Source organism: Microcaecilia unicolor, chromosome 10 (assembly GCF_901765095.1).
Source record: "Microcaecilia unicolor chromosome 10, aMicUni1.1, whole genome shotgun sequence".
Classification (NCBI taxonomy): Eukaryota; Metazoa; Chordata; class Amphibia; order Gymnophiona; family Siphonopidae; genus Microcaecilia; species Microcaecilia unicolor.
This window is the reverse complement of record NC_044040.1, coordinates 170,052,843-170,066,322: the sequence shown is the minus strand read 5'-3', so window position 1 is coordinate 170,066,322 and position 13,480 is coordinate 170,052,843. Positions and strand designations below refer to the sequence as shown.

The 13,480-nt window shown below is 45.1% G+C and overlaps 1 protein-coding gene across 9 annotated transcripts in view; it reads left to right on the top strand.

The window, feature by feature from the left end:
• The window catches only part of SLC19A3 (solute carrier family 19 member 3), a 68,981-nt gene that overhangs the window by 37,386 nt on the left and 18,115 nt on the right, over positions 1-13,480 (top strand). For all 9 annotated transcript variants that reach the window (XM_030216881.1, XM_030216879.1, XM_030216880.1 and 6 more), the window contains 2 exons: positions 1,572-2,358; positions 4,049-4,241. In XM_030216881.1, the coding sequence (XP_030072741.1) occupies positions 1,572-2,358; positions 4,049-4,241 (980 nt within the window). The remainder of the gene's footprint in view (positions 1-1,571; positions 2,359-4,048; positions 4,242-13,480) is intronic.

The window sequence follows — 13,480 nt, the reverse complement described above, 5'->3', positions numbered from 1 at the left end:
GAGAGGGCAAAAATATGCTTATTTGCAGTCTATTTTATAAAGACACCTGTGCCTTTATAAAATACTAGCACAAATCCTTCAGAAATAAATGCACCCATACACCTGTTCAAATGCAGGTGTAAATATAGGTGATACAGCATGCTTGATCATACATATTTTCTAAAGTACTTGTGTGTGTTGTGCCTCCATCCACGCTCTGCCTAAACTCCACACCAGAACACACCCATAGCAAACACGAATACAAATACATGTAATCTTGCAATTACATGTACTTGTGTGTGCAGCATAACTTTATAAAAAGCATTATACATGCATATATCAGCATACACACATGAAAATGACTTTCTAAACTTATGCCCCCCATATCCCTTCCTCTCACATACTTGTCTAGAGAACACTGCAAAGTACTCAGCAAGGTCCCAGATTTATTATATGCTGTATCTGTATGCAGAGTACACAATGACATGCCGATGTTAGCTCTGGTTTGAAACTGAACAGCATCCTGGAGGGTGACCAGGAGTATCAACATCTGTACAAATGAGGGGGTTTACTGGTCAGCAGCAGTGGAGAAACTGTAGTTGCTATCAACATCTGCAATGCCTAGTGCCCACTCATGTTATCCTCAGGCCCCATCAAAAACATTAGCCCTGGCTAAGTCACTGTTTTATTGATTTTTCTCTGGACAGGCATCACTGTCTCTTTCCAGAGGTAAGGCCTCCATAAGTGAACATAGTACTTCAAGAGAGGTCTCATCAACAACCTTAGAATGGTGTCGTCATCTTTATTCTGCTGGTTATACCTCTCTCTTATAGTTGGTTGAACGTGAAAAATTATGATTGTTCCCAGTCTTCTGTCCATTGTGTCAGTACAAGAGTTACCTGGATATTGATGCAGCACTTGTGGATCAGGTCTTTGATCTCAAATGGGTTGGAATTTGTATATTTTCCTCTACTGGACTCAGATTTTTTAAGCAGAGTTCACATTTCCAGCAAGGGCGATAAAACTATTTGCTATTTTTCTTGGTCTGTTTTCTTCTTAGTGGCTCAAGGAACCACTGGCATAATGACCGGAAGGGCACCTCCTTCCCTCAGTGCTGTTCATTTATTGATGACAGTTACTACTGGAATGGCAGCCATCTTCAACTACATCACGTCTAAGCCAAAATGCATAGTTCTACAATCCAAGCCATAGAACTGGCAATCATTTGTAGTTTAAGCTACCCTTTGCACCTAGCCCACAACAATCAGAAGTGGAAGCCCAAATCATAGTCACCTGCTGTATGTATCACCTTAATGAAATGGGTCAAAAATTCCACTAAAACTGCAACCAAGACAAATGTTGGTGACTTGGGTCAGATGGGCTCAGAACATTCTCAGAGAGAGAGAGAGAGAGATGATCACCCCCAACTCCAGTTTGAGAAAGGTCTTCATCAAATCTCAGCTGGCTTCTTTATCCCTAGGATAATGTAGGGTGGGTTTACATGCTTAGAAACACATTTACAGTTTCATTCTGACACCCATTTGCAATATCTGCCCTGACTTTATTTAATGGATATCTGTTTTATTTTTCAGGTTACAAATAAAGTGTTTCCGGTCTGGACATACTCATATTTGGTGATCCTGTTTCCTGTTTTCTTGCTCACAGACTACTTCCGGTATAAACCAGTTATTATATTACAAGGACTCAGCTACATCATTTCATGGCTGCTGCTGCTGTTTGCCCAAGGAGTGCCTGCAATGCAGATACTGGAGTTTTTCTACGGCATGGTCACAGCCACTGATGTTGCATATTATGCCTACATTTACAGTGTTGTTAGTTCTGATCATTATCAAAGAGTGACTAGTTATTGCAGAAGCATCACTCTAGTTGGATTCACTGTTGGATCAGTGCTCGGGCAACTTCTTGTTTCTTTTGCTGGCATCTCCTATTTTTACTTAAATGCTATCAGTTTGTCTTCAGTGGCTGTGGCATTTATCTCCTCGTTTTTTCTACCCATGCCAAAGAGAAGTATGTTCTTTCATCGTAAGGCAGCAAAAGCTGGTACAGATGTGTCAGCACTGCCATCCAACAATAATGGAACACCAAATTACCCAGATAATGTAGGGAAAGTGCCTGAAAGTAGTTTGGACCAAAATGAAGATGGTAAGCATTTCTTTAAAGTGCTTCTCCAGCTGTGCAAAGACTTAAAAGAATGCTATTCTACTAAGCAACTCCTTTATTGGTCACTGTGGTGGGCGTTAGCCACTGCTGGCTATAATCAGGTTGTGAATTATGTCCAGGTATTATGGGATCACATAGAGCCTTCTCAAAACTCAACAGTATACAATGGAGGAGTTGAAGCCGTATCAACCTTTGTAGGTAAGCAGACTGGACCTTGGAATAATAGGTACACTGGTGTAGGAAGATGTTTGAATTATTGTAGGACCTTTTGGCTGGAAGGGAGAGTGGGGATATGTTGGTTGTGAACTGAAAGGTATAGTTTGCATGCTGAGCTACCCAGAAAGTAGAGTTCTCTGGAGAAAGATGGCAAAAACTGTCTTGCATAAGGAGTGATATTCTGCCAGCAGGGTGGTGGCTGGGGTGTACCTTGAGCGGTGAGAACAGGAATCACTAGGCATATTGGATGGATCAGCTGGTCATTTTCTTTATTATCTACTATGTTCTTCTGAAAAAGGAATATTTAAAAATATACCCTTTGATACTAGCAACACTCTTCCTGTTAAAGAAAACAAGATTGAAATGGTGCACTTCATGAAATATAAAAAAAGTCCCATTTTACGTAGAACATTGAGATGGGAATTGAGATGTCCAGGTCAGGTCATTTACAATTCCCCTGATATCTTATAAAAGGCTTTCCAAATACAGAGCCTTTTGTAATGTACTATAATGTTCAGGAGTGCATGAGTATCTGCCAGCACATCCAGCAGGAATAGCAATTTTTTAAAAAAGGTAAATATGGCGGGGGGGATCAGAGTGGGCTACTGTTGACTTTTTGTTTAGTCATCTAAGTACTTGGTGAAAGTACTTAAAGTAAAAGTTTAAAAAATTAAATGTAGAGGTAAAAATTAAATAAAAGGTAAAAGAACAGGAAAGAACGCATTTTAAAAAATTTACTTCAGTGAAATTAAAAAAGTTATTGCCTAATATAATACTTTTTGAGTAAAATGTATAACTACAATGAATGGAACTATGTTAACATTTTTATCCCAACAGCTTTATTGCTCTACATTTCAATCCACTTTGCTGTTGAACAACTTTTTAGCTGTGCTGGCACAAGCATGAATGACAGTCATTTTTAACATTTAATTTTCCTAACAGCAAAGTGGATTGAAATGTAGAGCAATAAAGTTGTTGGAATAAAAATGTTAACATAGTTCCATTCATTGTAGTTATAGTACTTTTACATTTTACTCAAAAAGTATTATATTAGGCAATAACATTTTTATTTTCACTGAAGTAAATTTTTTTAAGCGCGTTCTTTACTGTTCTTTTACCTTTTATTTAATTTTTACCTCTACATTAGTTCCATTCATTGTAGTTCTAGTACTTTTACGTTTTACTCAAAAAGTATTATATTAGGCAATAACTTTTTTACTTTCACTTAAGTACATTTTTTAATGTGTTCTTTACTGTACTTTTACCTAAGTATTGCATTTGGCAGTTGGTTTCCTTTATACTGATATTTGTAAATGACATTTGTAGACTGAGACTGTAGTATGTAAAAGTTGATACTTGCGTAGATTATTGGGGAACAGAAAATTAGAATTCAGATGTATACTCTCAAACTTCACTAGACTGTAAATTCTACGGAGAAGGGACTTTCACTTACTGCATATGTATCTGCATAGCTCTGTGTACATCATGTAACACTATTTCATGTTTAATAGTGTTTGCACTGTACACTTTACTTCCTCCAACACAAACACAGCCACATGCACATCACATCACGTCACTAGCCAGCAAACCGGTAATTAGGACATTCCTTAGCAAAAAGCAATTATGAAAGAAAAAGTTGCATATACTTATAACTTTTCCTCTTTCTTCTAAGGGGCAGTGGCATCATTTGCTGTAGGTTATGTGAAAATAAACTGGGATCTGGCTGGAGAATTGGCTCTGGGAATATTTTCAGCACTGGATGCTGGTGCTTTGATTCTTATGGACTTTACACGGAACATCTGGGTGTGTTATGCAGGATACCTGATTTTCAAGGCATCTTACATGCTCCTTATAACAATAGCAACGTAAGTACCTTATCAGTTATCAGTACTGATTTGTGCGCCTAAAGATTCAAGCTTCCACTCCTATTTTGTGCCTATGAAAAGAAAGGAGGAGATGCAGAAAGATGTACTGAAAAGGGAAAAATCTTACCATTTTTTATCAGAACACTTTCCCTTAAACAATTTCCCCCACATTTATACATTCTGCAGAAACCTTTCCAGAAAATCACATTTATACACAATAAATTATATCCTTACCAGTCACTACAGCCTGTACATAATTCACAAATGTATCTCAAAACACTATCACATCTATACTAGACAGGCCTGCAATTTTGGAAGGTGGCCTTTATTATCCCTTCTAGCTGCTTGGCAACCAAAATATTTGTATCATCATCAAGCCCTCCTTCTCTTTCCCAAAAACAGGATTTTATTTAATATAACAAAATCTAAATAATAATAATAATAAAGCTTTCCCCTTCTAATCATGTAATTCTAATTCCAATAGCCCCATTTTAGCTACAGTATAAGAATTGAAATGTCCAAGTCAAAACATGTCAAGTTCCAGTACAATATCCTTTTCTAAAATATATGCAAGATTGCACATATGTTTATTGAGTAGAGGAGGCAGGAGCAAACATTTTACAATCATCAATATCTAAAACATCAGTGGAGACAACTAAGCAACACAAATCTAAGTGTCGACACTCCGATGTCTGTGAGAATAAAATGTGCTGCTTAGCATTTAGGAACAAACAAAGGAGAAACTTCAAACCTCATGAATGAATGTAAATCCAAAAGTCAGGAGTGAAATGCGTAGTAGTAGTAGTGAAGGAGCAAAAAAAGAGGAAAACAAAGCTAATCCACTAAATCTAGTCTTTATTACCTCAAAAGTGGTGTAAGCTAATTGTCTAAAGTTCTATCAGCGCAATTAGTAAAAATCACTATCACAGTTGCTTGTGAAAGTTCCACAGCTCTAGATGATATTCCAGAAACTTCTACCATAAGGTCACGTGAAGGTGTATTTTCAAAGGACTTTGTATGTCTAAGTGCTTTGAAAATTAGCTCCCATGTCTGTCTAGATTTGCTGGCATAACTACTACTACTTATCATTTCTAAAGCGCTACTAGACGTACGCAGCGCTGTACACTTGAACATGAAGAAACAGTCTCTTCTCGACAGAGCTTACAATCTAATTAGGACAGACAGAACAAACAAGAGATAAGGGAATATTAAAGTGAGGATGATAAAATAAGGGTTCTGAATAAAGTGAATAAGAGTTAGGAGTTAAAAGCAGCATCAAAAAGGTGGGCTTTTAGCTTAGATTTGAAGACGGCCAGAGTTGGAGCTTGACGTACTGGCTCAGGAAGTCTATTCCAGGTATATGGTGCAGCAAGATAAAAGAAACGGAGTCTGGAGTTAGCAGTGGAGGAGAAGGGTGTAGATAAGAGAGATTTACCCAGTGAACGGAGTTCCCAGGGAGGAATGTAGGGAGAGATGAGAGTGGAGAGGTACTGAGGAGCTGCAGTGTGAATGCACTTATAGGTCAATAAGAGGAGTTTGAACTGTATGCGGAAACGGATAGGAAACTAGTGAAGTGACTTGAGGAGAGGGCTAATATGAGCATAACGACATTGTCGGAATATTAGTCGTGCAGCAGAATTTTGAACAGATTGAAGAGGAGAGAGATGGCTAAGTGGGAGATCTGTAAGAAGCAAGTTGCAATAGTCAAAGCGAGAGGTGATAAGAGTGTGGATGAGGGTTCTGGTAGTGTGCTTAGAAAGGAAAGGGCAAATTTTGCTGATATTATAGAGAGAGAAACAACAGGTTTTAGCAGTCTGTTGAATATGTGCAGAGAAAGAGAGGGAGGAGTCGAAGATGACCTCAAGGTTACGAGCTGATGAGACAGGAAGGATGAGAGTGTTATCCACAGAAATAGAGAATTGAGAAGGAGGAGAGGTTGGTTAGGGGGAAAGATGAGAAGCTCAGTCTTGGTCATGTTTAGTTTCAGATGGCGCTGAGACATCCAGGCGGCAATATCAGACAGGCAGGCTGATACTTTGGCCTGGATTCCTGCTGAGATTTCTGGTGTGGAAAGGTAGATCTGGGAGTCATCAGCGTAAAGATGATACTGAAAACCATGGGATGAGATCAGAGTACCAAGAGAAGAAGTATAGATGGAGAAAAGAAGAGGTCCCAGGACAGATCCCTGAGGTACACCAACTGACAGTGGGATAGAAGTAGAGGAGGATCCAGTAGAGTATACACTAAAGGTACGCTGGGAGAGATAAGAAGAAAACCAGGAAAGAACAGAGCCCTGAAATCCAAGTGAGGACAGCGTATCAAGGAGTAAGCTGTGATCAACAGTGTCAAAAGCAGCAGATAGATTGAGAAGGATGAGTATAGAATAGAGACCTTTGGATCTGACCAGGAACAGATCATTGGAGACTTTAGCAAGCGCTGTTTCAGTTGAATAAAGGGGGCAAAAGCCAGATTGAAGTGGATCAAGAATAGCTTGAGATGAAAGAAAGTCAAGGCAACGGCGGTGAACAGCACGTTCAAGTATCTTGGATAGGAAAGGGAGGAGGGAGATGGGGCGATAGTTGGAAGGACAGGTAGGGTCCAATGAAGGTTTTTTAAGGAGTGGTGTGACTACGGCATGTTTGAAGGGATCAGGAACAGTCGCAGTGGACAGTGAAAGATTGAGGATATGACAGATAAAAGGGATGACAGTAGGAGAGATAGTGTTACATAGATGGGTGGGAATAGGATCAGAGGAACAGGTAGTTAGTTTCGAGGAGGAAATAAGATGTGTAGTTTCCTCTTCAGTGATTTCAGAAAAGGAAGAAAAGGAGGCAGGGGTTGGAGGGTTGAGAGAATGGACTAAGGGAAGGAGAGGTGGAGGTGACCTGGTTGAGAATTCAAGTTTAATCTTGTGAACCTTATCATGAAAACTCAGCCAGAGTCTGGGAGGAAAGTGAATTATATCACTGGTTTTCCGGAGTAATTTTTGCACAGTGTCAGTAGCAGCTGATTCAAATGGGCAATGTGATTTGTACAGCATAGAACTTTGTAATCTTTGGAGTCAAGTTTCCTTTTTTACCAACATTGGCTTAACAGGTTTGCTGACCCCTGAGGCACATGATGAAACATGGCCGTGTCTGGTTCTTCAGTGTGTTGTTATAATAAAGGTCCTTGAATATTGAACATCCTATTTGTTTGGTGTCTGCCTACCCGTGAGGATTTTGTTTTCTTTCTCCTTTTTATTTTTCCTATTTTTATTTGAAAGACAAGTGACACCATTGTATTGTATTATATAAAAAGACATGCTAACCGGTTGTCACACACATGCAGTATTCCATACAGAATGCCAGTCATTAACATACCTCCTAGACATGTAAACCCCCTTCCCCCTTTCCTCTTCTGTATTTTAGGGGCATATTTTTTGTGGTGTAGGGGTTAGCCAGTGGTGACAAGCAATGGGTGCAGAGCTTATAGGGTCATGAAATAGGTACCATAAAGGACAACATACTGTCCACACTTTTTTTCCCTTTCCTATTGGGCATTTTTTATTTGTATTTATTACATTTGTATCCCGCACTTTCCCACTAAAAGCAGGCTCAATGCAGCTTACATATATAAACAAAGCTGTATTTCTAATAGGTCCCGAAGGCTCTAATGTTTTTATAATGTATTTTTAACTGCTCAGAAAGCCTACTAATTGGGCTGTAAAAAGGCATATTTTCAAAGCACTTAGACAACTAAAATAAAACAAACTTACAAATAATGTTCCAAAACTAAAGAAATTTTACTGAAATTTGTTGAATGGCAATAATATAACCAAAAAACAAAGGTATCAAAATTCACACAGGACTGATGTGGTTATGGCAAGGTACAGTCTTCAGAGTATGTTACAAAGTTATATAGTTAACCAGATAACGTATCCATTTAGGACCTTGTTTACTAAGGTGTGCTAGCGTTTTTAGTGCACACTAACCATGTAGACGCCCATAGGAATATTATGGTCATCTATACAGTTAGTGAATGCTAATGGCATATGGTAAAAATTCTAGCGCACCTCTAGCACGGCTTAGTAAATGGGGCCCTTAGTGCAACCATAGAAATAGTGATTCTAGCTTAAACAGATGAATTTAGGAATGCACATTCAGTCATCATACTCTCGATCATGCTATCCATTTAAGTTTCAGGTATGAAGTCATCATACATCTCTCACTAGTAAGGGGAATGGACCTACTTCCATATCATCATGCTGATCAATCCATAGACTGGTGGTTGTGTCCATCTACCAGCAGGTGGAGATAGAGAGCAAACTTTTGCCTCCCTATATGTGGTCATGTGCTGCCGGAAACTCCCCAGTATGTTCTCTATCTCAGCAGGTGGTGGTCACACACAGCAGCAGCTCTGGCTAGGCCTCCAAGCCTAATTTTTAGGTTTTGTTGAGTGCCTGGGGTTGAGGGCTCTTCTTGAGCAAGTGCAAACCTGGTGGCGCCAGGTCCCTCCTTTTCTCCCCCCTCCCGCTGGCTCCGTTAAAAAAAAAAAAAAAAATTTTGGACGTCCTTAAAGGCGTTTATTTCGACGTTTATTTAAACGTTTATTGCAGCTACTCACTGGGACACCAGGTCGTTACAGCTCGGAGCGTGAAGCAGGTAATTTTTACCTTTTTTACAGCGGGCAGGGGGTTCACCGATTGATCTCCACGTGGCCTATGGCGTCGGAGGGCGAGGGCGCGAAGAATCGCTCCCCGGACCGCGTGTGCGCTCCTACGGGGATGCGGGGGTATTAAAGTCTGATTCGCCCTTGTTGGGTGTCAGTTCGGAGGCCGGTCAGTGTCCCGGGTCTTCCTCCGGTGCGGCGGTTTTTCCCCGCCATAAACGCCCATCCCCCGCTGCTCGCCTCTGCCATCTTGGCTGGCCACTCTGCTCGGACGGCTTCTTCTTGGGCCGCCCTTGAGCTGGGAGACGTTCATGCCATGGACGCCCTTGATTTGGGCGACGGCAAAAAAGCGGCTAAAGTTAAGCGCCGTTCTTCCCGCGCGGCTCCTTCGCGGAGTGTCACGCCGGACGCCATCTTGGATGCGCAGTATGTTTCTCCCCCGCTCTTGCGAGCGCCGGTTGAGGGTGCGTCTAGGGCTGTGGCCCAGACTGCTGAAGTACACAGTATGGGGGGTTTCTCCCCCGAGTTTATTTTGCTGCTGCATCAGGCCTTCCTTATGCAGAACGCTGCCCCTTCTCCTTTATCCGATAAAGGGGTTGAGGCCCCCGGAAGTAAACGCCCTCGGGTGGATTCCCAGGCCTTAGAGGACGATGTTTCCTCTGATGTAGATGAGGGCAGTGTATCTGAGTTCTCCCAACGGTCCTTTGGGGATTCCTTGGAGGAGACGGATTCCCGCTCGGATGGAGCGGATGACCCCTCTGCAGCACGGATCTTTCGCTCAGAGGATTTGCCCAACCTGTTAATGCAGGCCATGAGCATTTTAAAGATTTCCTCTCCGGAGGACGTCTCTCCCTCAGCCCCTGTTGGCTCCGCCATTATGCTGGGGACGAAGCGCCCGCCTAGAACCTTCCACATGCATGATGCCATGCACACCTTAATTTCGGCTCAATGGGATGTCCCGGAAGTGAGCCTCAAAGTGGCTAGGGCTATATCCCGCCTCTATCCTTTGCCTGAAGGTGAACGTGAGGCCTTTCTTTGGTCTACCGTGGATTCTTTAATCACTGCGGTGACTAAGAAAACGGCGTTGCCGGTGGAAGGTGGCACGGCCCTAAAGGACGCCCAAGACAGAAGATTGGAGGCGGCCTTAAGGTCGTCCTTCGAGGCGGCTGCCTTAAGTTTGCAGGCCTCAGTTTGTGGCTCCTACGTGGCCAGGGCGTGCCTGACGATTGTGCAGCGGGCTTCCCCCTCGGATCCTTCCTTGAGGGCTGACTGTCCGGCCCTGGAATCGGGCTTGGCTTATTTGGCAGACTTACTGTATGATGTCTTGAGAGCCTCGGCTAAAGGCATGGCTCAGACAGTCTCTGCGCGGTGCTGGCTTTGGCTGAAACATTGGTCTGCGGACCACGCCTCTAAGTCCCGCCTGGCTAAGTTGCCTTTTAAAGGCAAGCTGCTCTTTGGGGTCGAGCTGGACAAAATCGTGACCGATCTCGGCACGTCTAAGGGCAAGAGGTTACCAGAGGTCAGGGCTCGGGCCAGTGCTCGCCCAGGTATCTCCAGAGGACGGTTTCAGGAAGCCCGTCGGTACCGCCCGGGCAAGTCGGGCTCCTCTGCCCCCTCTTCCTTCAAAAGGAACTTCTCCCCCAAGCAGCATTCCTTTCGCAGAGACCGCCGTCCCAGAGGTACGCCCTCCGGTCCTCCCCCAGGGTCTCGTACCCAATGACGGGGTCCTGGTCCATGGCCCAGTGCAGATTGGAGGACGCCTGTCCTCGTTTCTGGGCGAGTGTACCAGAGTAACTTCAGACGCTTGGGTGCTGGAAGTCATCAGAGACGGCTACAAGTTAGAGTTCTGCCGACCCTTAAGAGACGGGTTTGTACTCTCCCCCTGCAAGTCTCCGGTCAAAGCTGTGGCAGTGCAGCAGACCTTGGACAACCTGATACGCCTGGGTGCGGTCGTTCCGGTGCCAGAAAGTCAGATTGGCAAGGGACGTTACTCCATTTACTTTGTGGTACCAAAGAAAGGAGGTTCTGTCCGGCCTATCCTCGACCTCAAAGGGGTCAATCGGGCCTTGAAAGTGCGGCAGTTTCGCATGGAGACTCTCCGCTCTGTTATAGCGGCAGTGAAGGCAGGAGAGTTCTTGGCTTCCTTGGACATCAAGGAAGCGTACCTGCACATTCCCATCTGGCCTCCTCATCAACGCTTTCTGCGTTTTGCAGTCCTGGGCCGACACTTCCAGTTCAGAGCCCTCCCTTTCGGGTTGGCTACTGCTCCGCGGACCTTCTCCAAAGTAATGGTGGTCATCGCGGCCTTCCTGCGAAAGGAAGGAGTACAAGTCCATCCTTATCTGGACGACTGGTTGATCCGAGCCCCCTCTTATGCAGAGTGCGGCAAAGCTGTGGACCGGGTGGTTGCTCTTTTGAGCTCCCTGGGGTGGATCATCAACTGGGAGAAGAGCCAGCTGCGCCCGACTCAGTCCCTGGAGTATCTGGGAGTTCGATTCGACACCCAAGTGGGCAGAGTGTTCCTGCCAGACAATCGGATTGTCAAGCTTCAGGCTCAGGTGGACCAGTTCCTAGTAGCCTCTCCTCTTCGGGCTTGGGACTATGTGCAGCTGTTGGGCTCTATGACGGCCACGATGGAAGTAGTGCCCTGGGCCAGGGCTCATATGAGACCACTACAGCACTCTCTGCTGCAGCGCTGGACTCCGATGTCGGAGGATTATGCTGTGCGCCTTCCCTTGGACCCAGCAGTGCGCAAGGCGCTGAGCTGGTGGATGCAGACAGACAAGTTGTCTGCAGGAATGCCTCTGGTGACCCCGGAGTGGATTGTCGTCACGACGGACGCCTCTTTGTCGGGCTGGGGAGCCCACTGCTTGGGAAGGACAGCGCAGGGGCTCTGGTCTCCTGCAGAGGCAAAGTGGTCTATCAACCTCCTGGAACTACTACTACTACTACTATTTAACATTTCTAGAGCGCTACAAAGTGTACGCAGCGCTGTACAAACACAGAAGAAAGACAGTCCCTGCTCAAAGAGCTTACAATCTAATAGACAAAAAGTAAAGCATTTAAATTTAAAATATTTAAGCAGTCAAGCACAAGAGAACAGTCACAGAAGGACAGAAGATGTTGAAGGGTGGTCAGTGTGATTAGGTGTAACTCTGGTTGGAGTAGTGGGAGAAGGTGATAGAAGAATAGAAATGGGTGAGGTAAAGTAATGAGTGGGTTGATAGGGAGGTTATATAAGACATGTCACTCTAGGGGTGGGTGGGTAACTCAGAGCCATTCGGTTGGCGCTTTTGGAGTTCATCCCGGTACTGGCGTTGAAGCCAGTACGGGTCCTGTCGGACAATGCCACGGCTGTGGCCTATGTCAACCGCCAGGGAGGTACCAAGAACGCCCCTCTAGCCAAGGAGGCCATGAATCTATGCCAGTGGGCGGAAGCGAACCTGGAACAGCTGTCAGCGGCCCACATTGCCGAAGTCATGAATGTCAAGGCGGACTTTCTCAGTCGCCATACCTTGGAGCCCGGAGAGTGGCAGCTATCTGCTCAGGCGTTCTTTGGCATCACGAAGCGCTGGGGCCAGCCGAGCCTAGATCTGATGGCGTCATCGGCCAATTGCCAAGTGCCGCGCTTTTTCAGCAGAGGACGGGACCCTCGATCCCTGGGAGTAGATGCTCTTCTCCAACAGTGGCCGACACAAGAGCTTCTCTATGTGTTCCCGCCCTGGCCCATGTTGGGCATGGTGCTAGACCGGGTGGCAAAGCATCCGGGCCGGATAATCCTGGTGGGTCCGGATTGGCCCAGACGTCCCTGGTATGCGGACTTGATCAGGCTCTCAGTCGACGATCCTCTGCGGCTGCCAGTGGAGCAGGGCCTGTTACATCAGGGTCCCGTGGTGATGGAGGATCCCTCCCCCTTTGGTCTTACGGCCTGGCTATTGAGCGGCAGCGTCTGAGAAAGAAGGGCTTCTCAGATAAGGTCATCGCCACTATGCTGAGAGCGAGGAAGCGCTCTACTTCTACTGCTTACACCAGGGTTTGGCGTACCTTTGCAGCGTGGTGTGAAGCAGGCTCACTTTCTCCCTTCACTGCTCCAATTTCTTCAGTGTTGGCATTCCTGCAAGAAGGTCTGGAGAAAGGCCTGTCGCTCAGTTCCCTTAAAGTCCAGGTAGCGGCTCTGGCTTGCTTCAGGGGCCACCTGAAGGGTGCTTCCCTGGCTTCGCAGCCAGATGTGGTGCGTTTTCTCAAGGGAGTTAATCACCTGCGCCCTCCTCTGCACTCAGTGGTGCCTGCGTGGAATCTCAACCTGGTGCTAAGAGCCTTGCAGAAAGCCGCCTTTTGAACCCTTGTCGAGGGCATCTCTAAAAGACCTGACGTTGAAAGCAGTCTTTTTGGTGGCTATCACTTCAGCCAGAAGAGTTTCCGAGCTCCAGGCGCTCTCATGTCGAGAGCCCTTTCTGCAGTTCACTGAGGCAGGAGTGACTATTCGCACAGTGCCTTCCTTCCTGCCCAAGATTGTTTCTCGCTTCCATGTGAATCAGCAGCTCTGTTTCCCTTCCTTTCGTAGGGAGGACTACCCAGAGGAATACTCT